Genomic DNA, 25,252 nt, shown 5'->3' on the forward strand with positions numbered 1-25,252 from the left:
TAGAAAGTTGGAAGTTCCTATAGATTTTATTTTGGGCTATATGACCATACCATCCGACCTACCAAATTTAATTTGGTAGAACAGTCTTTGTTTGGTTTCACGGATCGATCAATAAAATAAAACCGGTTCAGATATATAATATAACCATCGCACATGCTTATAAATATAATTATTTATTTGTTTAAACTTTAAATCAAAATCTATATACAAGTAACATCATTTATATTCATGCTGGCTAATTGTACTGAAAATTAAAGGATATTAGTAAGTTTTATGGGTTTTTGGGAAATGTCCTACTTACATGTTGCGTATGACCATGTCCAGAAACTATGGTGCTTCCATCGGGGCCTACAGAGACGGTTCGCCCATCCGGACGCCTCCATACCGAAACATCGTCATTCCAAACGCCAGCCTGATCATCGCGAGCCACAAAGTTCTCACCTTGGACGCGGCCATCGTTGATGCTGCGACTTCTCCTTTGTATGACAAATCCTCCGGGGCCTACGTCCACAGTCCGACCAGGACGCTCCACATGAAACTGTGGACTACGACGATCCCTTGAGACAACAAAGCCATCGGAACCATAATCCACTGTGCGTCCAGGACGCTCCACATGAAACTGTGGACTACGACGATCCCTTGAGACAACAAACCCATCAGATCCGTAATCAACCGTTCGACCAGGACGCTCTACATGGAACTGAGGGCTACGTGGTCTGCGCTGGGCATAAACGACGGGACTGGGTGCGTGAGGGACTGCCACCGGGCCAGGGACTAAGGGACCAGGACCGCTGATAGTGTGGGTACCCGGTCCTCCGTTCTTTCGGTGCAAATATGTGTTTCCCTGCTCATCTGTGTAGATGTGCTCCCTTGGCGAGGATGAGAGTTGGAACTGGCCACCCACTCCTGGCACTTTGTAGGTTCCATCGTTTTGGCCTCTGATGTAGACCTGGTTGCCGGGAACACCGAAGACGTGAGGACCCGTTTGTCTCTCAGGCCTGTGCTGGCCATTGGCTGCTGGGGGATAGCAGTGTCAATACCTACTAGGGGGAAGCAACGGCTAGAAGTTACTCACCAACGCAGCAAACAGCTCCAACGAGCAGTACGAGTATTCCAAGACAATGCATTGCTACCTATGTATGTTCTCCACCGAAAGCTGGGCTCTAACTAACTGGCCTAACTCGCTCGTGGTATTTATAAGTAGCTGCGCAGTAGCCGAAATTCAGGTACTCATCGAATTAGCGAAAAAGTCGAAAAATAAAATCCCAATCGTCACCGACGATGATAAGAGATCGGGCGGGAATTTCAGAAGAAACCGAACATATTGACCCACCAAATCGCATCCACGTGCAGGCCAGCCTTCATAGCTTTGACAAATAAGAACCAGTTATTTTTTTAATGATAAGACATAAAACGTTATTTCTTTCAATGTTTTGAACGTTTGTTACAAAGATACACAAATAAAATACCAGAAGCACAAGAGAAAATGAAACACATTGAAACCAAGTTAAATAGATGAATGTCGCGGTCATCGGTCATCGGGTTGGGGTGAAGTTTGTACTGACGATTACTTTGATTATGCATTTCGTCGAATTGACATTAGGTTGGTCTCAGACCTATTCCTCCGGCACCTTCCACTGCAGTTGCTTTCCCCGCTCGTACAGGTTCTTCAGCGCGTTGGCGAACTTCTTTTCCTCCTGGAGCTTCAGGTAGTGCTTGTATAGCTGTAAGGTGGTCCGAGCATCTTCTATGGAGTCGTGCGTCTCGGATTGAATTTTTGTTCCTGTAATACAAAGTTCAACATCTTACCAGAACGATCATTATAATTCTGTTGGTACATACCAAAAAAGTGCCAGGCCAGGAATCTCAGCGATACCATTCGATGGTGTGGCAGGTGGAACAAGTGCACCGTATCTATTATTTGCTCAGAGGGCACATAGATGTTGATTACCCTGAAATCATTCTTCAGGCCATGTCCCACAAAAATAACGCCCACATCCACCAGATACTTGAGTTTCTGGTAAGAGTACTTCAAGGCAGTCAGCCGCTTGTTACTAAAGTTAGCATCCAAGTCGCCAGGCTTAATGCCAGAGAACTGCGTTAGATAGTCTACGACCTTCTCCTGGGTGGATATATAATCGTCCATGAAAGGAACACCCTCTTGAGATCCTTGTCTGTTGAGGAAATATATAATGGAGGATAGAGTAGAGACAAAATGGTCATTAAGATGGCTACCTACCCCCGAATACAAGAAATACGAGCAACACTCATGTGACATGGCTTGATGGTAGCTGTTTTGCCATCCGGACGAATCTCATTCTCTTCCGGATTCAGTGTCACGAATTCGGCATCCATGGCGACAAGGTCACCAGACTGAGGCATTTCGTTCGTCTGCAATGGTTTCAGTGTGGCATCCGTGCTCCCGTTGCTTGGTGTGGGATTTGTCACATCCTAGAAACAAATGAGATTCAGTGATGGCTTTTACAAGAGGCAACGAGGAAGTCCTCACCTCCAAAAAGGGGTTGGTTAGATTACTAGCCGTGTCGGAGCTACTCTCTGAAGGAAGAGGTTCCTCGCTTTCTGTTGCAATCGAATCTGTGGAGCTTGCAGAATCCGTCTCATCTTCCACTCTCATGTAGAACAGAACGCATGGAACCTTCCAGTCCAGAGTAAACCACACCGACTCTTGCGGCGAGACAGGAGAAATGCTATAAAATACAAAAATTACATCAATTTTATTCCTAATCACACCAGAAATTCTATAACCTTGACCCACCTGAAATCATTAAAGATGTACCATTGGTTCTGGGGTTCGTCGGGAGACTCGGCGGCCGCCATCTTCATGACATGGTATTGCCTTTGTACATTAATCAAAGACACGAGGTTCTTTTGAGTCCCGTCATCCACTTGGCAAACCACAGCGTGCAGAGCGTATGTGCGATTGTTGTCGTCTTTGAAGATGGGAGGTTTCTCGGTCTCCTCCTCCTGTTCTGTTTTGGCTGTGCTGACTTCCGATGGGGTTTGCACCAGTAGCTCTCCTTCCTCGCTGAAACCCATGGTGAAGCTCAAGGGGAACCAAGACTTTTGACGTCCGATGGGCGAGCTATTAGCATTGTTTGATTGGCTTGTGTGTGAAGGCGACTTTCTGAAAGCCGAAAAAAACATTTTTTACCATTTCCGATTACAAGTTTAAGGGAAAAACTAACCGGTCTGGGTGCATGAAGTGACAATCACTCCGAGAACAGTTCGCTCCATAGCGACAGGGCTTGCTGGTGGTCAAAGAAGAAGCTACTTCGGCAGAGGGCTTTTCATTACAGCGGTTTAGTTGTCGCTTCAGGAAGGTCAAGTCCTTCTCATTATTGAGACCGCAGTTGATGGCCAGGGTTTGAGGCAGAGCGGTGACCTGACATGACATTCAATTTCAGTAATTTTGAGGAAATACTCATAATATTACCAGAGAACTCACCTTTACGATTTGATTTGTTGGTGAGAATTTCTTGCAGCTCTCGCAAAAGGCCTGGATGCTTTTCTCTGAACATAGAGACCGCTTTAAAATAGTTCCGAAACTGAAATACTGCTCACTATCTTTGATGTGGGTGGGGTATGACATATTGCAGGCGAGCAGAATGTTTTCCTTCGACTTCTCCACATGGCATTTGATGCACCGGTTAACGCAAATCTGTTTGGTGCCGAAGATCTTACTTATTTCAGTCTCTGCATTAATCTTGCTGCGCTCCCGGTCCTCATCCTTGGAAGTCTCATCTAAAAAATCCATTAAATACAAAACCCATTCAAATAACATCCTCCATCCTTATATACGCACCACATATGGAATCAAAGAGTTCCGAGGAGCCACTTGTTTCACCTGTGGCCGTGGTGTCGGCTAAAACATAAGCATAGTTGGTTATTTTTTCAAAAAGTAGAACATTCTTGTTACCATTCAACGATGTTTGCACAGATCCGCTTGAAGCGGACGAGTTCTTGCTGGAGTCGAAGATTTCGTAATGCATTTGATGCAGAATGAATCGGTTCCAGTTCTATTGGCGTGCATATTGTATTAGCGAAATGAAAAAAGCAAAGCATATTAGCTACATGCCTGTATCAGAGTTATCAGGTTGACATTGGAGGAGCAGTCCGTCAGAATCAAGCCCAACGCCGAGGCCTCCGGAACCGTGCGAAAAGATCTCAAGAAATTGCTAGCCTGGCACGGCGATGAAGCTTAACAAAAACCGAATGTGAATGGTAGGCAGTAACAAAAGTCTAGAAATGAGGTCTTACCGGTGCTCTTATCCAGCATGTGGAACAGAAAACCGAGTTCGCAGGACAAGCAAAACTCCTTCGAACAGGAATGTTCAATAAGCTTCACGCGCAAGGGATCCGTAAAGTACAGAATCTATAAAAATAATAATAGTAAGTAGTCTAAAGACATTACAGTTTTAGATAACACCCACTTGAAGCATAGCGTTGCAATAAGAGTTGGGCAACGTGGCCTCCAGTCCAGCGAAGCACGTCTGATTATGCTGCTCAAAGTCGAAATCTTGGGTGCCAAGCTTCGTATATTTTAATTCGACCTTGCGATACCGCCGTGGAATGATTTTAACGCCGTTTTCTGCTTTAACAGCAGCCACAGTACCATTACCGTTTGTGCTACTAGCGCTTCCCTGCTCGAGCACGTAGGGAATCTGATTCCGACGGGCAGTGCGCGGGTTTGGCGAATATCCGATCGGACCCTGCATTTTCATGTTGTTCAACACCTCGGGCTCGATGGTTTTGGGTCTGTGGTAATGGTACCGCAACAGCTCCTCCGGCCAGTCCGAGAACCACTGTGTTCCTGTCGTCAGATGTGGCAGCATAACTGAAGACAGCGGAAAATTGGTGTCTGAGAGAGGTACCATCGGCAGGGGCGGCACGGCGTCGGCGAACTCCGTGTTGCGCGAGAACGGGTTGAACTGTGGCTGAGGTGTTTGTACAGCAGCAATCAAATTGATGTGACCACTCTGATCGCCGAAGGCCATGGCCTGCGAGGAGGAGCTGATGTCGAAAGTGAGGCACTGACTGCCGTTGGTATTGATCTGGTACATCGAGACACGCGGCTCGCTCAGCTCTACAGTGTCTACCAGCTGGATTTGGCCGTAACTGGACACAACGGCCAGTCGCGAAGTGAGCGACGGCAGAAACTGAAGCATTTGCGGATCGATCAGCACCTGGATGGGAGATATCTGGCGAAGCATTCGCAGGTCATAGACCATGAGGAATCGATCGACGGTTAGGTTGTTCTGTCGGCCACTGTACCCGCAGGAGATAAGCAGGTTGCCCTGGACGCTGAAATCTGACAGCCCGTTGGTGTGTGTCTTGATGGTATGCTGCACCGCCAGGCTATTAAGGTCCCGCAGAGTCACCGTCCCAAACTGGTCGCCGGCAAACAAGAAGCGAGAGTTCTTGCGCAGCACAGTGCAGCCAGCGGCGCCCACGTGCTCCAGCCTGGTCTCCTTGAGCGTGCGGAGGTCGAAATCGATCAGCTCTTCCTGTAATCCCGCCATGACAAGGCGGTTCGGTGACAACTGCAACATGCACACCATCTCCGTCATGTTGTTGGATCTATAAGAGAAAAACAACGATGGAAGAAGGAATAAGCACAAGTTTTCCCCTATCACATACTTATGGGTAAATTTGGGCAAACCCCTTCGGATTTGGTGACGCAGCGAGGTCTGGGTCAATGCCAGCACTCCGGAATCGAGCGTGGTTATCTGGCGAACGATGTCACAGGGATGCACCTGGAACGAAGTGTACTTCTGCATCGAGCTGGTGTAGTAAGAGGTGACATGGCCCTGAAATGCAAAATATAATGATTAAATACATATCTATTGCTAGAAGCAGCCACTTACTCCCTGGTTGCCCATCCAAAGCAGCTCTTCGTAGTCGTCGAATGCAACTGTGGAGACGCCGAAATGTTCCCCGCCATCGGCGAACACGGGCACCAGTTCCACATAGTCTGGCTCGGTATTGCCGATGTTGAAGCCATTGAAACTGGGGGAAAATTGTCCGGATCCTCGAGCTGATCCCGCGTCGTAAACACCTGGCGAAACGTAAACACAAAACAAAGGAGAAAGCTTAGCTACGTGCGCTTGTTTGTTTATACGTATCAGATAAGAGGGACTCTCACGTACTCAGTATGTCCTCAGGGGCCCCGATTGGATCGGTGCCGCAATAAACGTAATCCATTTACTTATCCGTGCTCGCCTGTGTGTTTAATATTTCGATTTGCAAATTTTACTTCTAAATTTCTAGCCGTTTTCGTTTCTTAGCTACCGATGACACTATCGGTAGAGATGTCAGGGCAAATACCGATACTATCGCGCCTTACGAAACACGAAAAGTGCCACTTCTGCAATGCTACGTACTTTGGGATCCGCATGCAAGACACTTTTTAAAAACCCACTGGGAAATCGAAGAATGGCCGCCCTGCAGCAAATCGTGGACAACAATGAGCGCGCTCAGGCCCTGCTCGACTCAATTAAATCCGAGGTAGGTAGTGGCACCTATTCAGTGACGTAGTTAACCTCTTGTCGGCACAGATGAGCGGAATCCAGCAACAACTTGTTCAGCGCAAGAAGCAGGAACTGATCAAGGAAAACGCCCAACTGGCCAAGGAAATAGAGTCGGCTCTGGCGCAGCTAGTACGATTGGAACTACAAAACGGAAAAACCCAGATTGCGGTGCCCGGCTCCCGTGGCTTGTGCACCAGTGCTCCAGCGGCTCCGCCTGCGACAAGCGAAAAGCCTCCAGCAGAAGCTCCAGCGCCCAAGACCGCCAAGGAGCCCAAGCCGGAAAAGAAGGCCAAGGACAAGAAGCCAGCAGCAGAGAAGCCCGCTGCCGTTCCTGAAGCTCCAGTAGACGTTGGTCGTCTCGATCTGCGCGTCGGTAAGATCGTGGAGGTGGGCCGTCATCCCGACGCCGACAGCTTGTATCTGGAGAAGATCGACTGCGGCGAGGCGGCACCGCGAACCGTTGTGTCCGGCTTGGTAAAGTTCGTGCCACTGGAAGAGATGCAGGACCGACTAGTAGTGGTCATGTGCAACCTGAAACCGGCCAAAATGCGCGGTGTTACCTCCGAAGCTATGGTGATGTGCGCCTCCACTCCGGAAAAGGTTGAGGTCCTTAGCCCGCCCGCCGGAGCTGTTCCCGGTGATCTGGTCTACTGTGAAGGATATCCTCGCCAGCCGGATGCCCAACTGAACCCCAAGAAGAAGATCTTTGAGGCGTGCGCCCCCGATCTGAAGACGAATGACGCCCTGGTGGCCTGTTACAAGGGAGCTGCGCTCCATGTTCCTGGCAAGGGTAACGTAGTAGCCCAAACCTTGAAGAACGTCAGTGTGAAATGAGCCAATAAACCAAACATCGCCACCTACATAGATAGATTGCTCAGTCCTTATCAGGTATATTTAAAGGGTGTAGGGTTAACTCAAAGGTGGAACTGTCTTCCTTATCAAGATGTGCATTGGATTGGATTGGATTTCGACTAAGGATTGTAACTCGACAGTTTTATTGCACAAGACAGCAGTACATAACATCGGATTTTTATTAACAACAACGTCTATCTTATGTGCATAGAAAAGAGTATAAACGTATAAATATTCTCCACGTACTTGGCTCGAGCCGATTTATACGGCGCTTTAGCGTTGACGTTGATGTGGAGCATGGGTGCGGAATATGGCATTGGAATCAGTTTCGACCACTATTGTCTTGGTTAGTATGTCGTACGCGGTACGGTTGTTCTTGAAGAAGATCATAACCACGCATATGGGGAAGAGCAACGTCATGACCAGGTTTTTGGCTAGGGCCCGGGCAAAGGCCCGCATCAATGTGGGTGTCTGGGCGGGATAGATCAGAGCTCGCAACGGCTCACGCTGTGGCTGGAGCACGAATTGGGGCAGAGCTGGAGCCTGGAGCGGCATCACCGCCTCCACATAGTGTATGCGAATTTTCATTAATGACTTTCCGGGCGTGGCTCCGTTGTAGAAGACCGTCCAGAGTGCTTCGTAGCAGCAGACGGTTATTTTTGTGAGGAGTTCAATCAGCAGCAGGTCGGACGACATTGTTATGAAGTCCAGCGAGATATCGAAGAAGTTAATAAACAAATCGTCCTCATCCAAGGTGCGCCGCATCATCTCCTTGTCAAACTCCAAGTCGAAAAGGTTCACAACGCCGAATGTAATGATGATCTTCAGAATGAAAAGAATAAACACGTCGATGGCCTCCGCCACGGCACGTTTCCAAAAGGGTGCCACAACGTACTCGTAGCCGCCAATGCGATGGATAATATCAAATTGTTGTGCCTCGTCGAGCACACGGAATCGGTTGAAAGCTGGAGGAGCCTGGGGTGGCCCGGTTGGTGGAGCGACGGGTGACGGAGTCCCCTGGGCGGGAATCGCCGGGCTTGCTGGCAGTTGACCCAAGCTGGCTGGGTGACTAGCGGATGTCTGACCCTGGAAGAGCTGCGGGTAGTTGGCCATCAGGTAGTATGGAAACATGGTCATGGCGTTCTGGGCAATCGAAGCTTGTTTCGCCCATTCCGCCAGACTCGCGAAGTAGGCCTCCTTGGTTGACAGTTCCTGTCCCGGAGACGGGTCCCCCAGAAGCTTCTGCAGCGTATCCTCGGCTTTGTCGCTCATTTTGCTCAATGTTTTGCCTCCGACTTTTTATTTTGGATTATTTATTTGTTTGCAAGTTGACGTGTATGTGTCCCAGCGGCTGATATGCACGCGTTTCGTGGTGAATGCCAAAATTTTTTTTTTGATAACGACCGAAGGCGGGAAATTTGAAAAGTTCAGATTGAAAGGATTTTCTTATAAATCAGAAAACTAAATTAAATAAAAGTAAAACAATCGTTAGATACATTGGTCTGATTATTTTATTATTACACAGTTCGAAGTTGTTTGATTTATTCCTTAGACATAGCAACTTAAAGATCGAATACATTAAATCCGAATCTCCAGCCAAGACATTTAAGATTCACATTGACAAACAATCGTGGATATTTTCTTAAGGATATGAAGCATTTAAAAAGTACGTTGCCAAATCTCTAGACTCTGACCTGATCCTGGCGTGGACGATTTGTTTACGCATGTGTATCAAATACCTAGCTAATGTTTCAAAATAACATGTACATTTTATTGGAAAGTGCATTAAGTTTCTTAGTTAAATTTTTATTATTAGTTAGGTCGTTACACATGTATGTATGTATAATGGTATAATTGGAATAGATTGAACGATTAGACGCGGTCCTTGGTGGTCATGAACGTTGTTTAAATACAGTGGCTTGCTGCTTGACAGTGACAAGTGAATTCATCTATAATACGTATAGTTTCTGCTTCGAATCCTCATAGGACAACTAACTACCTTGGCAAGTTGTACAAATCGAATGCCTGTAAACAAGCATTAACGTCTCACACACACACACACAGGTTGCAACACTGAGACGAACACTTGTTTCTTAAAATTAATTAAAGGAATACAACTACATAAATACACGCCGTATTTATTGCCAGACATTACCAATATTTAGGTTCCCGAATTGCTGATTCAAGTTTGACGGTACCGATGAGGCTGGAGGCCCGGCAGCAGCAGCAAATCCGCCCGAGCCCTGCTGTGGAGCCATCGACATTCCGCTGGGCTGCATCAAGTTCATGGAGAGGCCGCTCAACTGGGGATGCTGCTGTTGTTGCTGCGAGGGCACTGATCCGAACAACGGCATCCCGCTGAGGATGCTCTGGTTAGTCTGCATCAGATTTTGGGCAGTTCCCTGGCCGCTGGCAGCGTATGGACTACTTCCCGAGTTGGGAAACTGAGCGCCACCGAATCCAACGCCTCCCAGGCTCATAGCATTGGCACCACTGCTTATGGGAGCGTTGCTGAAAGCATTTGGAGCTGCCATTACCGGCGAGTTGTACATACTGACCGAGTTCGGCGGGGTCATAAACTGGTGGGGAATCTGCTGCTGCTGCTGATGCATATATCCACCGGGTGCCATGCCCGTAAATCCGCCAAAGTTCATTTGTGGATTATGAGCGGCCGGCGTGTTTCCATACAATGCCAGAATGCTATCCTTCGAGAGCTTTCCCGATGTGTCTTTCTCACTGCCCGAGATCCCCAACGAGCCTTGGCTGAAGAAGTCCTGCTCCTCCTGGGCCAGTGAGCCTGGCTTCCCGGCTATCAAGCCGCCAGCGTCGCCATTGCTGCCGTTTGTCTTCTCCGGCTGTACGGTCATGGCGTCGGCACTAAGAAAGCTGGTGAAACTTTCGTTTTGCAGGTCTTGGCTTGCACTACTGCCGGCCCCACCACTGGTCATTGGCATCGGCTTGGTGGGCGATGACAGGCCCAGAAGGTCGCTTTCGCCGGCGCTGCTGTTGCTGTTGTTTAGCTGAATACGCTGGGATGTCTTCGGGCTGCAGCCGCCGACTTGGTTGGGCTTCGGCTTGGGCAGCGGGGCAGGTAGCGGGGCGTTCTTGGATACCGAAGAAGAGGAGGAAACAGCGCGCTTGTCCACGCCACCGGTCACTCCCCCAATGCCCAAACTGGCCTGCGCAGTCTTCTTTTTGCGCTTTTGGCGTTCTAGTTCCTCGTCGATTTCCTTGGCCCAGTCGACTTTCGGAGGAGAGGGCGGCACCCACTCACGGGCCAGGTACTTCTTGTGCTCGTACTTGGCCCGTATAAAGTTCTCCAGCGCAGAGTCCGTCTGGGGTCGTCGAAATCCATCCGGGAGCTGCGCCTCATAAACGGCGCGGGCCCGTGAGTTGCCCATTTGCTGCAGCGAGATCACCTGCTCTGGCGTCCAGGTATCCAGATTGACTGATTTGACTCGTGATATGTGCACACCCAGGTTGCGGTGGATTCCGGCGCAGCGAATGCACAGAAACATGCCCAGATTCCATGAAGCCCATCGGGGACCTATGGAGATAAAATGTTGTGCCCTTTAGTTCAGTCACAAGATAGTGCGTCCGATCCCGCCAAGTGGACAAGTGTTTATCTTGAATCCGCCCTCCCAGAAGAGAGTGTGAATTTGTATTGCGGTGGGGATGCACACACATATCTACATATTCCTACTTTCGTGCGTCATCATCGGCGTATTTTATAATGCAGAAGATGCTGCTAGTTATTCAACGTACCTTTAGCATCGCAATCCACACAATATTTGTTATCCTCGTCGCGGAGCATCTGCGTGAGCAGAGTCTGACACTTCTCCTGGATTAGCTTCGTCCGCTGGTTTGAGCTCATTTTTGCACTTGTCTTGTCTCTCCGCTGGAACTGATATCTCTGGACGCTAAAGCGGGCTGTTCGACGTGGCGTGGGCGACGGGCTGTTCAGAACTTATCGCTGCTGCTCATGGATATACAAATACAAGCGAATTCTGGAATTTCGGCCCCAACGAAATGGAAAACAGTTTTTGCTACCGAAAAAAAGAGTGTACCAGTGTTGGCAGATATAATAGCGACACCCCCTTTAAAACTTCCTACAGAAACAACGGTCTCACTAATTTTACAGTGTTGTCATTCAAATCTTTTACAAATTTTAAAAAGATTAATCATTTAAACAGTTTTACGAATATTTAATGCAGTCTAACATATTATTAATTTTTTTTTAATGTGATAAAAGTTTTTGTTTCAAAGTTTCTGCTAAACCTGGGTGAATTTTTTTCTTCAACTGTGTCTAAAATCCAAAATTTGATTGACTTTATAGAAAACTTAATTCCAGATATTTATATCTTAGGCCTGGTTAATAAAGAGGTATATTGGAATAAATATTAAATATTACAATTTGTCGCAACTTTTAAACTCCTTTTGTTGTTTAAATTATTTTCAAAAATTGGTCACACTATTCCGCAGCTGTTTGCGTGGACAAAATATTTTGGAAAATGAATGTAAGCTTAATTTTCTGTTTTGCTTAAAAACGATGGAAACAGTGACACAGACTAACCCACATCTTGTCCACAGGAGTCTGAGATTCCCATTGACATTCACACGCTGAAGCTGCAGGATTGGCTGGTCAGCAGGAGGATCGTCCCGAAGAATGTGCAGCGAGAAATTAAGGAGATTCACACAAAAATTAGCAATGCCCTCCAGGATATGCCTTCCAACGAGCAACTCATCAAGCTATTGGCCAGAACAAGTAAGTTTTTGGAGCACCAACATCCCATACCCACTTCATACTTGGGTTTTCTTCTCCAGACATAAACTACTACCATGTAAAGGAAATAATAGAGATCCTGAAGCAAACGGAGAAGGATACAAAGAGTGTGTTTGGAACCTATGGAAGTCAGCGTATGAAGGATTGGCAGGAGATCTGTCGGCTCTACGAAAAGAACGCCACATACCTGGCCGAGACGGCCCAGATCTTTGTGCGAAACGTCAACTATGAGATTCCCGGGGTGCGCAAGCAAATGACCAAGTTGGAGCAGCAGACCGACGAGAGCCTAAAGCGAGCTCAAGACCTGAACAAGCCCGAGACCCAGTTCTTATCCGAGCACGCCGCTCTTTTGGACCAATTAGGCGTGAAGGGCGAAAACTTGCATACAGAGTTCTTGGAGGTGCTGTCTGGTCTGCCCGATCTGTATGCCAAGTCGCTGCAGGGAATCGGAACCATTCAGGCGGGAATCGACCTCTACGCTGAGGTTAGCGGCCACAAGCAGCCGCTGCCCATTTTGAGCCATTTGGTGGAGTTCGGAAACACCACTGTGTACCAGTACATTCACAAGGAAGCACCGCTGGTCGTGGAGGAGCCTCCAATTAGACTTAACCTCAGCGAAGGCGCCGCGCCGAAGGATTCGGATAACGCAGCAAATGAAATTGACTTTGGTGCTATCGATTTTGGCACAGACGACAATGGTGGGACATCTTCCACCGTCTCGGCGGAGATTATCGATTACGGGGACTTTGGAAACGTGGACATGCAGGAGAATGATGGCGGTGGTATCGACTGGGGCATCGAGAGTGCTCCCACCGATGCCGTGGAAATAAACTTCGACATTCCGGTTGAGGAGTACGGAATAGTGGTGGAGGGCACCGGCATGGATGGTGGCACAGCCAAAGGTAAGGTCATCCCTTGACATGTGTTTATTTTCGATAATATTAAGATTTCTTCAGGGGATCAGGCCTACACCTTGCTGGACTCTCCCAACTATCGGGATAGGTTCTTGGATGAAATCTACGAACTGGAATCATTCCTGAAGCTGCGTCTTTACGAACTCAAGCAGTTGGAGTCCTCCAGTGACATCATGTTCTCCCTAATGGATAACATAGCCACGCACGATGCGGAGAGCATCAACAAGATCCTGCGGAATGTCGAGAAGCTCATCCAGCAGACCTCCGACGAGCAGACGCGCCATCTCTTCCAGCTGAAGCACTCGCCGAAATACGCCAACCTGCTGGCCAGCAAGCTGCAGCAGATGACCAAGGCCGTGGAGAAGCTTCGCTCCAACCGAGAAGCCCTCAAGAAGCGGGCCGTCGAGCTGCGGGAACAGCGGCAGGAGTTGAATCCTGTACTGGAGGAACTGATTGCTCAGACCCGGACGCTGCAGGGCCATATTGAAAAGGACATCTCGAAGCGCTACAAAAATCGGGTGGTCAACCTAATGGGGGGTGTTAACTAACTAAAAGCTGTTACTAATTTTCAAAAATAAACGGTCAATTGGGAAGTACAGAGGCGGTTTTATAAATTTTTTTAAAAGAAGTTTATTTTATTTTGCTATTTTTATTAAATATACAAATTTTATTTATATTGTGTTCTTTCTTTTTAATTGCCATTTGCTTTTTTTTTTTTGTTGTATCCAGAATACAAACCTAATTTTAGTGAAGTTTGTTTTGTTTTTTGTTTTTTTTTTTTTTGTTGTTTTTGCTTTTGTGTTTTTTTGTTCATAAAAGTATCCTTACACATTTAACGTTTTAAACTTTCACTTAAATATACAATTCTTATGTTGCTGAATTTGAATAAATGTAAAACAAGAACAACGCTTTGATTAACTTAAATATTGTGGGGTATTACTCGAATTTAAGGAAATTCATCAAAAAAATTAATAAATTTAATATATGTATACATACGTAGAATCGAATAGAATCGCGGGGAGCTGTAAAATCGGAAATGCTATTGAGTAGCTATACAAGGTTTGGGTGTAAAAAGCCACAAAATTTCGGGGGTCTCTCGGGGGTATACATTGGGATATCAACTAGACTTAGGCACTAATCTAACAAAAGTGTGGCTGGCTGTTGGTCAGCAAAAAGGCTTTATATAAGTATAATCAATTCATTAACTAAATAGAAAATAACAAGCACTATCGAAAAACACATTTAATTATACGGGAAGGGGCCTCATGATATGGTTACAACTTTGTGTGTCGCTTGGCTCGCCCAAAGGCAACAAGCGTCCTTTGCTTTCCTATTCTTTGTTCCATTTGATTAATCCGTCTGTGATGTGTGGACCAGACCCCCATCTTAAATCTGGGGTCCGGTTCTGACATATCATAATACGGTTAAGGTTAAATAAGCATAAAATTTGTTCGAAAGTTGCTTGTGGTTCTGCCATTATTGTTAGTTCTTTCTTACAGACTAATTTATATGTTTCATATAATTTATATATATATATAGAGATATATTCATTATTTATAGGTTTTAATTAGATTTTGCTTCTCCGTTACTTAGGTGCTACTATGTATATGTCTGGATTTAATTATGTATACATACGTTCCGTTTATCTCTGATGTACACATCTCGTAAACGATTACATTTTATACACGAATCATAGCGCCGGTCGGATTAGAAATTCTGAGCACTTTCTGCTCTAATCTTTATGGTATTGCTCTTAATTTCAAAAAACATATCTTTCGCCTTATCTACAATTTTGCCTTCCCCCCCTCCCCCCACTAAACTTATAAAAACTAAACCGAACTTTTCCTGTTTTCCGTTCTCCGTCTAATGAAAAACATCGCCTCTCTTGGCTGGCTCTGTCCACCAGCGTTGGTGGTGATGGTGGCTCAGCTGCTGCTGCTGATGGTGGTGGTGGTGATTCTGGTGCCTCGACTGTCAATCGTTCTTCACTGGGTAGTAGATCAAGTCTGGTTGCTGGCCGTGCGGCGGCATTTGCTGCATCATGCCCATCATTGGCGGTAGCACGCCCTTGGACTCATCGCCCAGCATGGAGTAGCCCACTCCCACTCCCACGCCGACCCCAACACCAACCCCTGTCCGATCGTAGACGTTGCCGTGCGGCGTTGGCGGAGGCAGGAGGTGAGGATGCGGGTGCATAGGCTGCTGCTGCTGGGCCTGCAGACTGTGCGGATGGTAGGCCTGGAAGCTGTTCTGCTTCTGCTGCTCGCTGACCAGCTGGTCGCTTAGATGCTGTTCATAGCCGCCTCCGTAGCCAGTGCGCATCAGGCTGTTCGCATAGCCGCCTGCGCCATGATGTTGCTGCTGAACCGCCTGCTGCTGTTGTTGCTGCTGCTGGGGGGCCGGCTGCTGCTGTTGCTGCATCAGATCAAAGTTGTACTCCATTGGCGCAGGATTTGTGTCAATGAGATTCGTGAGTATGCTGCCGATATTGTTATAGTTGTGAGGATCGCTCGGGTTGGCTTGACCCGGTTGCGGTTGCTGCTGCTGCTGCTGTGCCTGAGCCGCCTGTTGCTGCTGCTGCGGCTGCTGCTGTTGCTGGGGTGACTGGCTGAAGCCAGGCGCTGGCCACATGTGCTGGAAGCTCATCAGGTCACCGCCGAGGGCTTGTTCTTGTTGCTGTTGTTGAGGTTGCTGTTGTTGCTGGGGTTTGTTCACGACTTGTTGCTGCTGCTGCTGCGCCGGCGGCACATTCATTGGAAGCCCAAGGAACTCGGACGAGTCCACAATGAAGAACTTGTTATCCTTAATCTCAACCTGCTGGTTGTTTGGTGGATTATTAAAGTTCATGTTGCCCCAGGCGTTGTAAGCCATATTTTCTGCAAAAGAAATCCCCAAAAATTATTATAATTTCAAACCGAAAACGAGCTCTGTCCTTACCATTCATATTAAAGTTGGCATTGGCATAGTTGCCATGGTTTATGTTATTATGCCTTCCATGATGGTGTTGTTGGGGTTGCGGCTGCTGTGGTTGTTGCTGTTGATGCTGCTGGGGATGTGGCTGCTGCTGCTGCTGTGGTGGCTGCTGCCTTGGTGGATGCGGGCTCTGCGGAGTGTGACTCCTCATATGTTGCTGTTGAGCCAGGTGATGTTGCTGTTGCTGTTGTTGCTGCTGCTGTTGTTGTTGTTGCTGTTGCTGAGGCGGCTGTTGCTGATACTGGCTGATCAGTTGATGTTGCTGGTAGCCACCAGCAGGGCCAGCCTCGAAGTGGAACTGCCCTTCCTGAGTAAAGCTATTCATGCGCTGCAAATGCAATTCTGCGGAGCCAACCCTCGGCTGTTGCTGCTGCTGTTGTTGTTGTTGTTGTGTCGGCGGCGGCGTCGGATGTTGCTGGTGCAGCGGATTGGGTGGCTGTTGTTGCTGCTGTGGCCCGGCCTGCAGTTTCTCCGCATTAAAGCTCTGACTGTACATGGAATTCTGCTGAGATTCACTCGTTGACACTGAGTGCTGTGACGTGGACGCCGTCGACGACTGGGAACTGTTGCTGCTAACCATGGCTGCATTGAACTGATCCTGCTGCATGCATCCTGGCGTCGTCGACACCGGTGGCGGTGGTGTTGGCGTCGCTGCTGCGCCTTTCAGTTGCTGCTGTTGCTGCTGGGAAGTGGCGGAGGCAACGGCGGCTGCTTGCGCTTTGGCCTTATTGGCCACCGACTTCTTGCTGGCCTTCACAGGCGGGGGACCGGGCATGTCTTGTAGGGAAGCCATTTCTGGAAGCGAAAACAGTTCAGTCTAGTAAGGCCAACCTCTAGAGAAAGTATGAAGTGCTTACCTTCTTCGTTAGCCTTAGGGAAGCGCTGCTTTCCTTTTTTAGGCGGCGCCGGCTCGTTTCCATGCATCGTTTGTTTGTGTCGCACCAGGTGAGTTTTCCACTTGAAGGTCTTCAAAGATAGAGGTTATTTATAGGAAGGATCTATGAATATAAAGCTCCGTTTCAACTTACTTGATCGCAGTAGTTGCAACAGTGCGGCCGCTCCTCCGAATGCGACGGTAGGTGTCTCTGGAGCGACTTGGCCGATCCGAATCGCTTTCCGCACAGCGTACACTTGCATTCGGACACGTCGACGTGGGCGTTGCTGTAGTGCTCCTTGAGCGCAGGGTAGGTGAAGTAGGATGAGCCGCACAGGTCGCAGACATAGGGTCGCTTGATCTCGGTGTGCAGCTGGACGTGCCGCTCCAGGTTGGCCTTCAGAGTGAAACGGTTATGGCAAATGTGGCACTCGAAGAAATTGTCCCGCTTATGTACACGGATGATGTGCTGATACAGGGCGTTCTTGGATTGGAACTCCTCGCCGCACACCTCACAAATGGCCCCGTCGGCCTTATGGCCCGTCTCTTCGAAGTGCTGCTGCAGCTTCTTCTGCGGGAACTTCTGCCCGCATTCGCCGCACGGAAATGCTGAAAGGAGAAAGTTGTGGGATTAGAATTTGGAATGGATTCGTTAGAGGTCCAGTTCTTCCAAGGGATTCCACCGGGAAACTTGGTGAAATTTACATTCGCAGCGACTCACTTTTGATTTCCTTCTTGTTGTGCGACTCAACGTGAGCGTGGAACTGCTGCTTGCGAGAGTAGGACTCTCCACAAGTCTCGCAAACGAACGGAAACTCCTTCACATGCATAGTCCGGTTGTGATGAATGATTTCCTGGAAACAAGATTGCATGGAAGAGTTAATGGAAGTCTACAAAGCTTAAGCCGCCTGCCTACCTCCAGAGTATTTCCGTTGGGTTGCCCGCAATCGTGACAGTAGCCAGGATGCATCTTGTAGTGGTCCAGCAGAGACTTGCGCTTTCGGTAGGACTTGGGGCACAACAGGCAATTGTAGCTGGGCTTGTCCTTCTTACTCCCGGACGTCTGGCCCACGCCGCCGAGATGCGAGGGCGGTGCCTGCAACGAGGTACTACTACTGCTGCCGCCGTCGATCAGTTGCTGCTTCGCCGCGTCCAGTTCGTCGAGGTCGTGGTCCAGTTCATCGTCGTCCTCGTCCGGCGACAGGTCATTGTCATCCAGCTCCAGGGAGGAGTTCAACTGCCCGCCGACAGGAACATTGTCTCCCAAATTCGATAAGGCGGCCAGTGCCGGCATTTGCCGGTTGCCCATCATAGAACCACCAAGCTGTGGAAACTGCCCCGGCATCATCTGCTGCTGCGGATGCTGCTGCTGATGTGGCTGGTGCTGAATGCCCACGTGTGCATTGTGCTGCTGCTGCATCATTCCGCCCATCATGGAGAGCGGATTACTGCTTGAGTTGTAGCGGTTCGGCTGCTGGTGCATTTGCATCTCGCCGGAGAGGCCGGCCATGCCGCCCGCTAGCATCTGGCCCTCCTTCCGGTCCCTACTCTCCACGGGCATGGTCATTGGCAAGTGGTGCGATGGCTTCATGGACACCGCTACTGGCTCCTGCGACTGCACCGCCAGCTGCGGACAATGGACACTGCCGTTGTTGTTGCTGTTGCTGCTATTATTGTTGTTGTTGATGCTGATGCTATTGCTTGACGTAAGGCCGTTGATCACAAGGTTTGCGCTGCTGCTGCTGGCGTTTCTGCAAGAAGATTAGGAATTATTAGGAGGATTCTATTGGAATACCATCATAGTAACTCACAGGTGATTCGAGTGATGACTATTGTTTTCCAGGACCACCCCGCCCACTCCATTCCCGTTTCCACTCCCACTCCCGCTGCTGCTACTGTTGCTGCTATGGCCGCTAGCACTGTTTACACTGCCTAGGGCACTACCAGCGCCACCCAGCATGTCATCTATCTCGGGCTCCATCTCCAGACCATCGATAAGACGTCCTGCGCCTACACCCTCGTCAATAAACTCTTCGAACTTCATAATCTCTTGGGCGGCGGACGAGAGCTGCGACTCCGTCTCCGATTCGAGCTCCGAGTCCCCAAAGGAGATGGCCGGCAGCTGGTGGTCCTGCTGAATTTCCTCCTGCTGCTTCTGCTGCTCCAGCCGCTGAATCTCTTCCTGCTGCTCCTGCTGCTGCAGCGTAATTTCCTCCAGCCTTTGCTGCTCCAGCTCGCTCTGCTTCATCAGGCTTATCAGCTGGCGTCGTTCTCTGTGCCGGCGCCATTCCTCCAGACGCTGCTCCCGTAGCTCCTTTAGCACCCTGGCCGACGGCGTGGTGCCCAGGAGCCGGCCGGTGACCACAAAGTTCTCGTAGAACTGCCTGAGGAAGGGCTTATGGTGCAGGCTGAGCGCCAGCCGGAGCTGAGCCCGGAACTGGGCCTTGAAGGCCCGCTCGCTAAACTCGCCAGTGCTGTGATGGTAGTGCATTGTGTACTGGCTGTCCTCGTGGAAGACGTACCCGTCGCCCAGCGTGGAGCGCTCCTCTTTCCGCCGCACACTGGCTATGGTCAGGTGCATGTTGTTGGTGCGCTTCCGTTTCACCAGCTTGCCGTCGCTGCTGCTGCTGGTGTTGCTCGCCTCCTCCGCGCCCATGTGATCCTCATCCTCGAAGGTGGCCGTATACTTTCGCTTAACCAGCAGCGAGGACCCGCCGGTCTGGATCAGGTCCAGGGGATCACCGGGACCCACGGCCCAGCCATCGACATTGTTGCCGGTATGGAACTGCAGGGAAGACGAGTTCTGGGTATCTACATCGTCGAGGAAGTCCTCCTCCTCCTCCTCGAGGCACAGGAACTCCTCCTTACAGAGGATCTTTTCAAAGTTCTGGTTCAGATCAGTCGAGCCCGCCTCTTCCTCGGCCTTCTCGCGCTTGATCTCCGCCTCGCCCTCCTCCTTCTTCTCCTTTTTGGCTGTCAGCAGCAGCTGGAGTTGCTTGGTCCTCGCCAGCTCCTGCTGTCCCACTCCACCTGCTCCTCCGCCATTGCTGTTGGTTATGTGGCTGAACAGATTCCTGACGACTTGGTCGCAGGCATCCGGGTACTTGCACTTAAGCGTCTGCAGCAAGAACTGAATAGCATCGCCCCGCAATGCCGTATTGAGGCTGTCCAGTAGATTTAGTGACTGATCCACCTGTAAAATTGGAGGAAATTAATTAATATTCCATCCAAGGTGTGCAAAAACATATCGATATTTTCGATAAACATTCTAAAGATCAAGATCGAGCATGTTGCATCGAACCGGGATCAGAACTCCGTCACTGATCAAACATGTTCATGCATGCACCCATAATACCATGGGTGCGGTGGGTGGAATTTGATACTAAATTTAATCTTAAATATTTAAGTTAATCTATAAAATGTTTTTATTAAAAGTATAAATTTTAAACATTAATTTTTTATAATATTTTATATCCAGCTTTTAGTCCCACTGTGCTTAAACTATTACGCTAGTAGAAATAAATTACCAACTTCCGTTTCAAGCCGCCCATTTCCACAACAAACTATGGAATGCGGTGGGTGGGAGAGATTGGCAGGGTTGCCACATTAATACGGGACATTTGTTAGTCCGCTAAAGACCCAATTAGAAACGTCATTAGTTTCGATTAAATGACCAAAATCTCTCTCACACACACACACACACACACACTGGCAGTAGTAACTGTCGTCAAACACAATTGCTGATTATGATTTTCCAAACAATTTAATGCAATTAGAACTGGCTGGGGGAGGGGGGGATCGAGGGGCAGAGGTGGTGCAGAGAGCGCGTGCCTCAGCTTCTATGAAACGCAGACAGCACGGCGACTGAGCAGCGACGTTGCTGCAGCAGCGCTGCCTGCGAAAGCGATTAGCAAAAAGCAAACACACAGAAATAGCGAACGAAGATGGCGAAAAATAGGAAAGAAAAAACAAAAAACAGCATGGCAGTCGGTGGGGGGGCATCGAGGGGGCCAGAGAAATTAAAACAGCGCACAATTTGTGCTACTTTTCCCCATTCCATCCACTATGTTGCTATTATGTATGTATGTTTGTATGTATTTGTTATGTGAGTGGTAGTGTATATTTGCAGCGATTTGTAGTTGTTACAAGCACAATGTGGGGCTCTCTTCCCGCTGCTCTCCTACAGCCCACCCACCCACTGTGCGAGAGGGAGAGGAAAAGGAGAATTGGGTAGGAGCTTTAAGTAAGCGGCAACCCTGACACGAAATAGAAACATTTGAATACCCTACCCTTTGAGATGAGTAATTTAAGACAATAATATAAAATATTTTATTTTTTTTATAAAAATTTAACTTAAAACCATCCACTCTTTTATTAAATCTTGAGTTTTCTTCAAAAGCCATCCAAGAGAAGACAAAGAAACTTTCTCCACGTCCAACTGCATTTATCAATCAACTCGGAATAAAAACAAAACTGTAAAAACTGAAATGTTATTTCTAAACGATCTTACGATATTCAAAGACATTAGAGTTGAAACAATGTGGCAACGCTCCTCCTCCTCCTGAACGGTTTATTTGTCAATAAAGTTGTTGTAAATTTAGATTTCAGATAACACAACTTACTACGTGTATATACACTACATATATACATATACATACGTACATACAAACATTTATAAACTTTACTTGTGTGCTGGGGCAGAGAAAGAGAGAAGGAGAGAGCCGAAAAGCGGGAGCAGAGGAGCAGCGGAGATGGGGAGACCAAGAACGTGCAGTGCAAGAGAAAAGCAAATGCCATATTTAATTAGATTTTTTTTTGTGTTCTAATTAAATTGTCTTGAGTGTGTGTGAGTGTGAGCTTTTATGCTCGAATCTGTGCTCTTCTAGTATATTCAGATATGAGCTAGCAGCTAGCAGAGGCAACTAAAAATAATTGCATGTATCTATCTGTGTAGTGGGATTGGAGTTGATGGGTTTATGAAGGAAAGTGATATGACCCGTTGGGTAATCCTACAGAGTATCCCTAGTTCGGTTCTGGGATGGGAATGTCTATTTCATCATGATTTATTTCGCCTTAGTAGTTCTTTAGCAATTGTTATGTACCTGTTAGAGGCACACACAAAGATTCAAAGAGCTATCTTGAAGATACATATGTACATATGTACATATCCGCAGATACATTTCAACAATTGAATACAAAAAGTATCTAAAAGATAATTTCGATATAAAACTATTAGTTGGTGTTTAGTTTCGTGATATAACTAACAATAGCACTAAAAGATAGTTAAAAGATACCACTATTATTTTGTTCACTACTGTAGATACATACATATGTACATATATAAACTGTATTTAGAAGGGTGAAGCGTTGAAACCGGTGCCCAAGAGGGGGAGGTGGGAAGAGACATGACGTTTGCTGCATTTTTAGCAAAATTTATGTTATACATTTCGTGTCAGCTGTCTCCCTCGCACCAAGACACACATTAAAGATCGTAAAGTGGAACTCACACACACATATACCTACAAATAGTTGTACTAATCAAATAAAAATAGCATTTACATCGTCCGCTCTCTTTCCCTTATTTCTGAGTTTTATTAATGAAATTGGCACATCAACACAGTGCCATGAAGGCAAGTGAGAGGGGTCTCTATTTTTGGCAATTAAAAAAATACTCTTAAATCTAATTAAATTTTAACTTTAATTTAATCTAACAGTTTCCTTCAAAACAGATTAATTAAAGTATAAGACATTAAGCTACAATCGGTTCTCTTTGAAGCCCCTCTTAACCAGTTTGTTCCCGCCAAACGGTAAATCCAATATAAACATTCGTGTGACACACAAAACAATGAAAAGTTGCTCCACTGTGCAGAGCTGTTTACTATTCTTCTTCTTCCACTTGTGCTTTGCTTCGAACATTCGTACTCGATTGACTGTCTCGCTCGCACCTGCATGGGAAATGCCTCGAATTTATATGCATGCAAGAGGAGAGAATTCCCCCCCTTTTCAGTGCCCCAACCACCTCCTCCAACACACACACACATAAAAAGAGAACGAGAGAAACAAACACAATCATATTCCTGCTCTTGGGGCCCAATTTGAAACTGTTGTTGTTGTTTTTGTTTGTTTTTTGGATTGTGTAGTATTAGTATTTATGTAAATGTGTTTTGTTGGCTGGTTTGTATCTGTATGTGTGTGTCGATGAAGTAAATGTAAATGTTGTTATAAACTAATAAAAATAAAAATAAATATTTTCTCAAAAATAACGAAGGAAAACAAAACAAAAGTGAATAATAGCAACGGAACAACAACACCACCACCAACAGCAATGATGAAATGGGTCGAAAAGTGGGGAGTAGCAGAGTGGTATATGTATGTGGTGGGGGGAGGGGGGGGGGGGGAACTACAATTCATTTTAGAGGCAAAATAGAAAAAACAAAAATAACATTATGTGGCACTCGTCGAAAGGGGGAAAGAAAAAGGGGGAGAAAGTGGAAGAGGAAAATGGAAATGGAATGGGAGTGGTATGGGTTTGCTTTTGAATAGGGATAGTGGGAGTGGGTGGGCTGCTGTTGTTGGGGCCTGGGGGGAGGGGTTTTGGGATGCGGGTGGAAGATGGAGCAAAAGAGTCGACGGAAGTTCACACAGACACAGACCAAAACCAGTCAGTGTGTGTGGGTGGGAATTGTGCAAGAAGCGATTGCTGACGGGCTGGCCGGGCAGGAGGTGGGAGGGGGGTAGGAGGTTTTAAATCAACGAAGCTTTTAAAATAATAAACCAAATAGAAGAAATTTCAGAACCACCCTGGCCGTTTACACTCAGCCAAATGTTGGAGAAGTGGCCCCAAAATTTAGGAAATTCCCAATCTGAAGATGACCGCGATTCCCGCTCAAACTCATTAGCAGCGTCTCTTTGTTTACTTCAGGTGGTTCGCATTTCCAATTGGAGCGCAAAATCAAATTTCAACGCAAAACTTGTACTTTTTTTATGTTTGTTATTTTAATCGGGACGACCTTTTCACATTACAGCAACAACAACAAAAGCAACAATCGACTAAAAACAACAAAAAATACGGCCAGTGCACACTGTACTTCACTTCATTTGTTATCTGTCCTACACCTCCTCTTCTATCATGCTCTCTTGCTCTCTCCGCCGCTCTCTCTTCCTTGCCTACGCATTACACGTTGTTTTGCTCCTCTCTCAATTAGACACACACACACACACGCACACACAGAGGCATAAGGCGCTGAACTTGTATGCGTGTTGATATCGTGATTATGGGGAGTCGAAGGGAGGTAGGATGGTAATGGTAAACATTATTTAATTACCAGTAATTTAAAATCCAACTGTGTAGTTTTGTTATCCATTTTGTTGTTGGTTTCTGCATTTGGCTGAATTTTATTTATACGTTTCACTCTCATACACACACACAGTCACACAGAATCTCACTGTCAAACACGCACGGCCAGGCATTGGTGTGCGTGTTTTTTATTATTTCGATTTTCTTTAGCCCGTGCTTCGCGTTTCTTCGTTTCAACATTGAGAAATTCCACTGTTTTTTTCACATTTTTCTGCTTTCGACGCTTATGAGGGGGAATTTGCAGATTTTGTTATTGCATAAATCTGGCCCACGATTTAGCTCTTTCTGCTTGCAACTTTCTGTGGCACACACACATACACGCGCGCCCCGCTTTTGCTTTTGCTGCGTAAGAAAAAATGTTTTCCAGCCCCGTTTCGACGCTTCTTTAGTGGCGCGTTCTTTAGTTGGTCGAAAAGCCCGCCGAGAAACCGATATTAGTTAGTTTAGCAAATAATTTTAGTTTTTTAACAGCAACAGCAAATAAAAAGCGACGGCAATTAGAGGTGGAAAAACGTCGATGAAAATATCGATGCATCGATAAGATTCCACATATTCGTAGCGCCCTCTCTGGGGATAAACTAAAAACTAATGTTCTGATGACGACCTCTGTGGGATGGATGCTAAAAGATGTTCCAAAATATCGAGAACAATCAGAAAATTAAACTTTAATTGAAAAATTGCATTTTCGAGGCATTAGAGTGGTGGATGAAAAAACCTTTAAACCAGGAATGGAAATTTCTGGTATTGACAAATAATCCGTAGTTAAAAAATGTGGCAGCACAGTATCTGGCTGGGACTTCGCCATCTGGCGGCTTGCAAATGAAGCACTATATATGCTGTTTTTCAACACTGCAAATAGAATCAAAACAAAAACAATCTGGCATCCGTAACCAATTGCGCCTACGGAGAGCCCACTGTATATGTTTAAATATTTAAATCTGATCTGTCCCT

General features: G+C 47.1%; 7 protein-coding genes across 9 annotated transcripts; 2 read left to right on the top strand and 5 right to left on the bottom strand.

Annotated features, from left to right (window-relative positions):
* Positions 1 to 164: 164 nt before the first annotated feature.
* Positions 165 to 1,289, bottom strand: BaraB (Baramicin B). Of its 2 annotated transcripts, none has more exons than XM_017237939.3 (3): positions 1,076 to 1,289; positions 302 to 1,017; positions 165 to 244 (listed from the first exon to the last, which is right to left on the bottom strand). In XM_017237939.3, the coding sequence occupies exons 1-3, from the start codon at positions 1,125 to 1,127 to the stop codon at positions 236 to 238; spliced, it is 777 nt and encodes a 258-aa protein (XP_017093428.2). In that variant the 5' UTR covers positions 1,128 to 1,289; the 3' UTR covers positions 165 to 235. The 2 variants fall into 2 exon arrangements, with proteins under 2 accessions (XP_017093428.2, XP_043066724.1); XM_043210789.2 differs by having other exon boundaries at positions 302 to 1,014; positions 1,076 to 1,286.
* Positions 1,290 to 1,387: 98 nt separating this feature from the next.
* PAN2 (PAN2-PAN3 deadenylation complex catalytic subunit PAN2) lies at positions 1,388 to 6,326 on the bottom strand. Of its 2 annotated transcripts, XM_017238297.3 has the most exons (15): positions 6,168 to 6,326; positions 5,886 to 6,076; positions 5,659 to 5,828; positions 4,452 to 5,598; positions 4,279 to 4,393; positions 4,097 to 4,218; positions 3,938 to 4,037; positions 3,824 to 3,883; positions 3,467 to 3,762; positions 3,207 to 3,403; positions 2,777 to 3,145; positions 2,510 to 2,708; positions 2,240 to 2,451; positions 1,843 to 2,174; positions 1,388 to 1,783 (listed from the first exon to the last, which is right to left on the bottom strand). In XM_017238297.3, the coding sequence occupies exons 1-15, from the start codon at positions 6,220 to 6,222 to the stop codon at positions 1,617 to 1,619; spliced, it is 3,732 nt and encodes a 1,243-aa protein (XP_017093786.2). In that variant the 5' UTR covers positions 6,223 to 6,326; the 3' UTR covers positions 1,388 to 1,616. The 2 variants fall into 2 exon arrangements, with proteins under 2 accessions (XP_017093786.2, XP_070134007.1); XM_070277906.1 differs by having other exon boundaries at positions 4,452 to 5,828.
* A 33-nt stretch (positions 6,327 to 6,359) lies between these two features.
* Positions 6,360 to 7,408, top strand: AIMP1 (aaRS-interacting multifunctional protein 1). The gene is made up of 2 exons (XM_017238299.3): positions 6,360 to 6,525; positions 6,576 to 7,408. Exons 1-2 carry the CDS (start codon positions 6,391 to 6,393, stop codon positions 7,380 to 7,382), a joined length of 942 nt encoding a protein of 313 aa, XP_017093788.2. The 5' UTR covers positions 6,360 to 6,390; the 3' UTR covers positions 7,383 to 7,408.
* Positions 7,409 to 7,526: 118 nt separating this feature from the next.
* LOC108123209 (protein FAM8A1) lies at positions 7,527 to 8,762 on the bottom strand. The gene has a single exon (XM_017238298.3). The coding sequence runs from the start codon at positions 8,670 to 8,672 to the stop codon at positions 7,674 to 7,676; it is 999 nt and encodes a 332-aa protein (XP_017093787.2). The 5' UTR covers positions 8,673 to 8,762; the 3' UTR covers positions 7,527 to 7,673.
* Positions 8,763 to 8,893: 131 nt separating this feature from the next.
* On the bottom strand, positions 8,894 to 11,504 carry LOC108123131 (stromal membrane-associated protein 1). Its single transcript, XM_017238161.3, has 2 exons — positions 11,166 to 11,504; positions 8,894 to 10,947 (listed from the first exon to the last, which is right to left on the bottom strand). The coding sequence occupies exons 1-2, from the start codon at positions 11,272 to 11,274 to the stop codon at positions 9,539 to 9,541; spliced, it is 1,518 nt and encodes a 505-aa protein (XP_017093650.2). The 5' UTR covers positions 11,275 to 11,504; the 3' UTR covers positions 8,894 to 9,538.
* A 337-nt stretch (positions 11,505 to 11,841) lies between these two features.
* On the top strand, positions 11,842 to 13,771 carry LOC108123130 (CDK5RAP3 protein homolog). The gene is made up of 4 exons (XM_017238160.3): positions 11,842 to 11,917; positions 11,991 to 12,165; positions 12,225 to 13,085; positions 13,140 to 13,771. Exons 1-4 carry the CDS (start codon positions 11,912 to 11,914, stop codon positions 13,643 to 13,645), a joined length of 1,548 nt encoding a protein of 515 aa, XP_017093649.2. The 5' UTR covers positions 11,842 to 11,911; the 3' UTR covers positions 13,646 to 13,771.
* A 59-nt stretch (positions 13,772 to 13,830) lies between these two features.
* Positions 13,831 to 24,820, bottom strand: LOC108123129 (uncharacterized). Its single transcript, XM_017238159.3, has 8 exons — positions 24,270 to 24,820; positions 18,756 to 20,137; positions 17,861 to 18,695; positions 17,666 to 17,798; positions 17,099 to 17,553; positions 16,928 to 17,036; positions 16,035 to 16,865; positions 13,831 to 15,973 (listed from the first exon to the last, which is right to left on the bottom strand). Exons 1-8 carry the CDS (start codon positions 24,360 to 24,362, stop codon positions 15,072 to 15,074), a joined length of 4,740 nt encoding a protein of 1,579 aa, XP_017093648.2. The 5' UTR covers positions 24,363 to 24,820; the 3' UTR covers positions 13,831 to 15,071.
* Positions 24,821 to 25,252: the final 432 nt, after the last annotated feature.

This window comes from Drosophila bipectinata, chromosome 2R, assembly GCF_030179905.1.
Source record: "Drosophila bipectinata strain 14024-0381.07 chromosome 2R, DbipHiC1v2, whole genome shotgun sequence".
NCBI classification, from domain to species: Eukaryota; Metazoa; Arthropoda; class Insecta; order Diptera; family Drosophilidae; genus Drosophila; species Drosophila bipectinata.

What these genes read in the sequence shown, in the direction of transcription:
- BaraB (XM_017237939.3), bottom strand. Translation starts at nt 1,127, where the DNA reads ATGCATTGTCTTGGAATACTCGTACTGCTCGTTGGAGCTGTTTGCTGC. An exon ending in TGGAGCTGTTTGCTGCGTTG is followed by an intron (nt 1,018 to 1,075) that starts GTGAGTAACTTC and finishes GCTATCCCCCAG; the next exon opens with CAGCCAATGGCCAGCACAGG.
- PAN2 (XM_070277906.1), bottom strand. Translation starts at nt 6,222, where the DNA reads ATGGATTACGTTTATTGCGGCACCGATCCAATCGGGGCCCCTGAGGAC. An exon ending in TACATCTTTAATGATTTCAG is followed by an intron (nt 2,709 to 2,776) that starts GTGGGTCAAGGT and finishes TGTATTTTATAG; the next exon opens with CATTTCTCCTGTCTCGCCGC. An exon ending in CGTATTTCTTGTATTCGGGG is followed by an intron (nt 2,175 to 2,239) that starts GTAGGTAGCCAT and finishes TTTCCTCAACAG; the next exon opens with ACAAGGATCTCAAGAGGGTG.
- AIMP1 (XM_017238299.3), top strand. Translation starts at nt 6,391, where the DNA reads ATGCTACGTACTTTGGGATCCGCATGCAAGACACTTTTTAAAAACCCA. An exon ending in TCGACTCAATTAAATCCGAG is followed by an intron (nt 6,526 to 6,575) that starts GTAGGTAGTGGC and finishes TTGTCGGCACAG; the next exon opens with ATGAGCGGAATCCAGCAACA.
- LOC108123209 (XM_017238298.3), bottom strand. Translation starts at nt 8,672, where the DNA reads ATGAGCGACAAAGCCGAGGATACGCTGCAGAAGCTTCTGGGGGACCCG.
- LOC108123131 (XM_017238161.3), bottom strand. Translation starts at nt 11,274, where the DNA reads ATGAGCTCAAACCAGCGGACGAAGCTAATCCAGGAGAAGTGTCAGACT. An exon ending in TGTGGATTGCGATGCTAAAG is followed by an intron (nt 10,948 to 11,165) that starts GTACGTTGAATA and finishes TTATCTCCATAG; the next exon opens with GTCCCCGATGGGCTTCATGG.
- LOC108123130 (XM_017238160.3), top strand. An exon ending in CAAGCTATTGGCCAGAACAA is followed by an intron (nt 12,166 to 12,224) that starts GTAAGTTTTTGG and finishes TTTCTTCTCCAG; the next exon opens with ACATAAACTACTACCATGTA. An exon ending in GGATGGTGGCACAGCCAAAG is followed by an intron (nt 13,086 to 13,139) that starts GTAAGGTCATCC and finishes AGATTTCTTCAG; the next exon opens with GGGATCAGGCCTACACCTTG.
- LOC108123129 (XM_017238159.3), bottom strand. Translation starts at nt 24,362, where the DNA reads ATGAGAGTGAAACGTATAAATAAAATTCAGCCAAATGCAGAAACCAAC. An exon ending in AGTCATCACTCGAATCACCT is followed by an intron (nt 18,696 to 18,755) that starts GTGAGTTACTAT and finishes ATCTTCTTGCAG; the next exon opens with AAACGCCAGCAGCAGCAGCG. An exon ending in CCCTAAGGCTAACGAAGAAG is followed by an intron (nt 16,866 to 16,927) that starts GTAAGCACTTCA and finishes TTTCGCTTCCAG; the next exon opens with AAATGGCTTCCCTACAAGAC.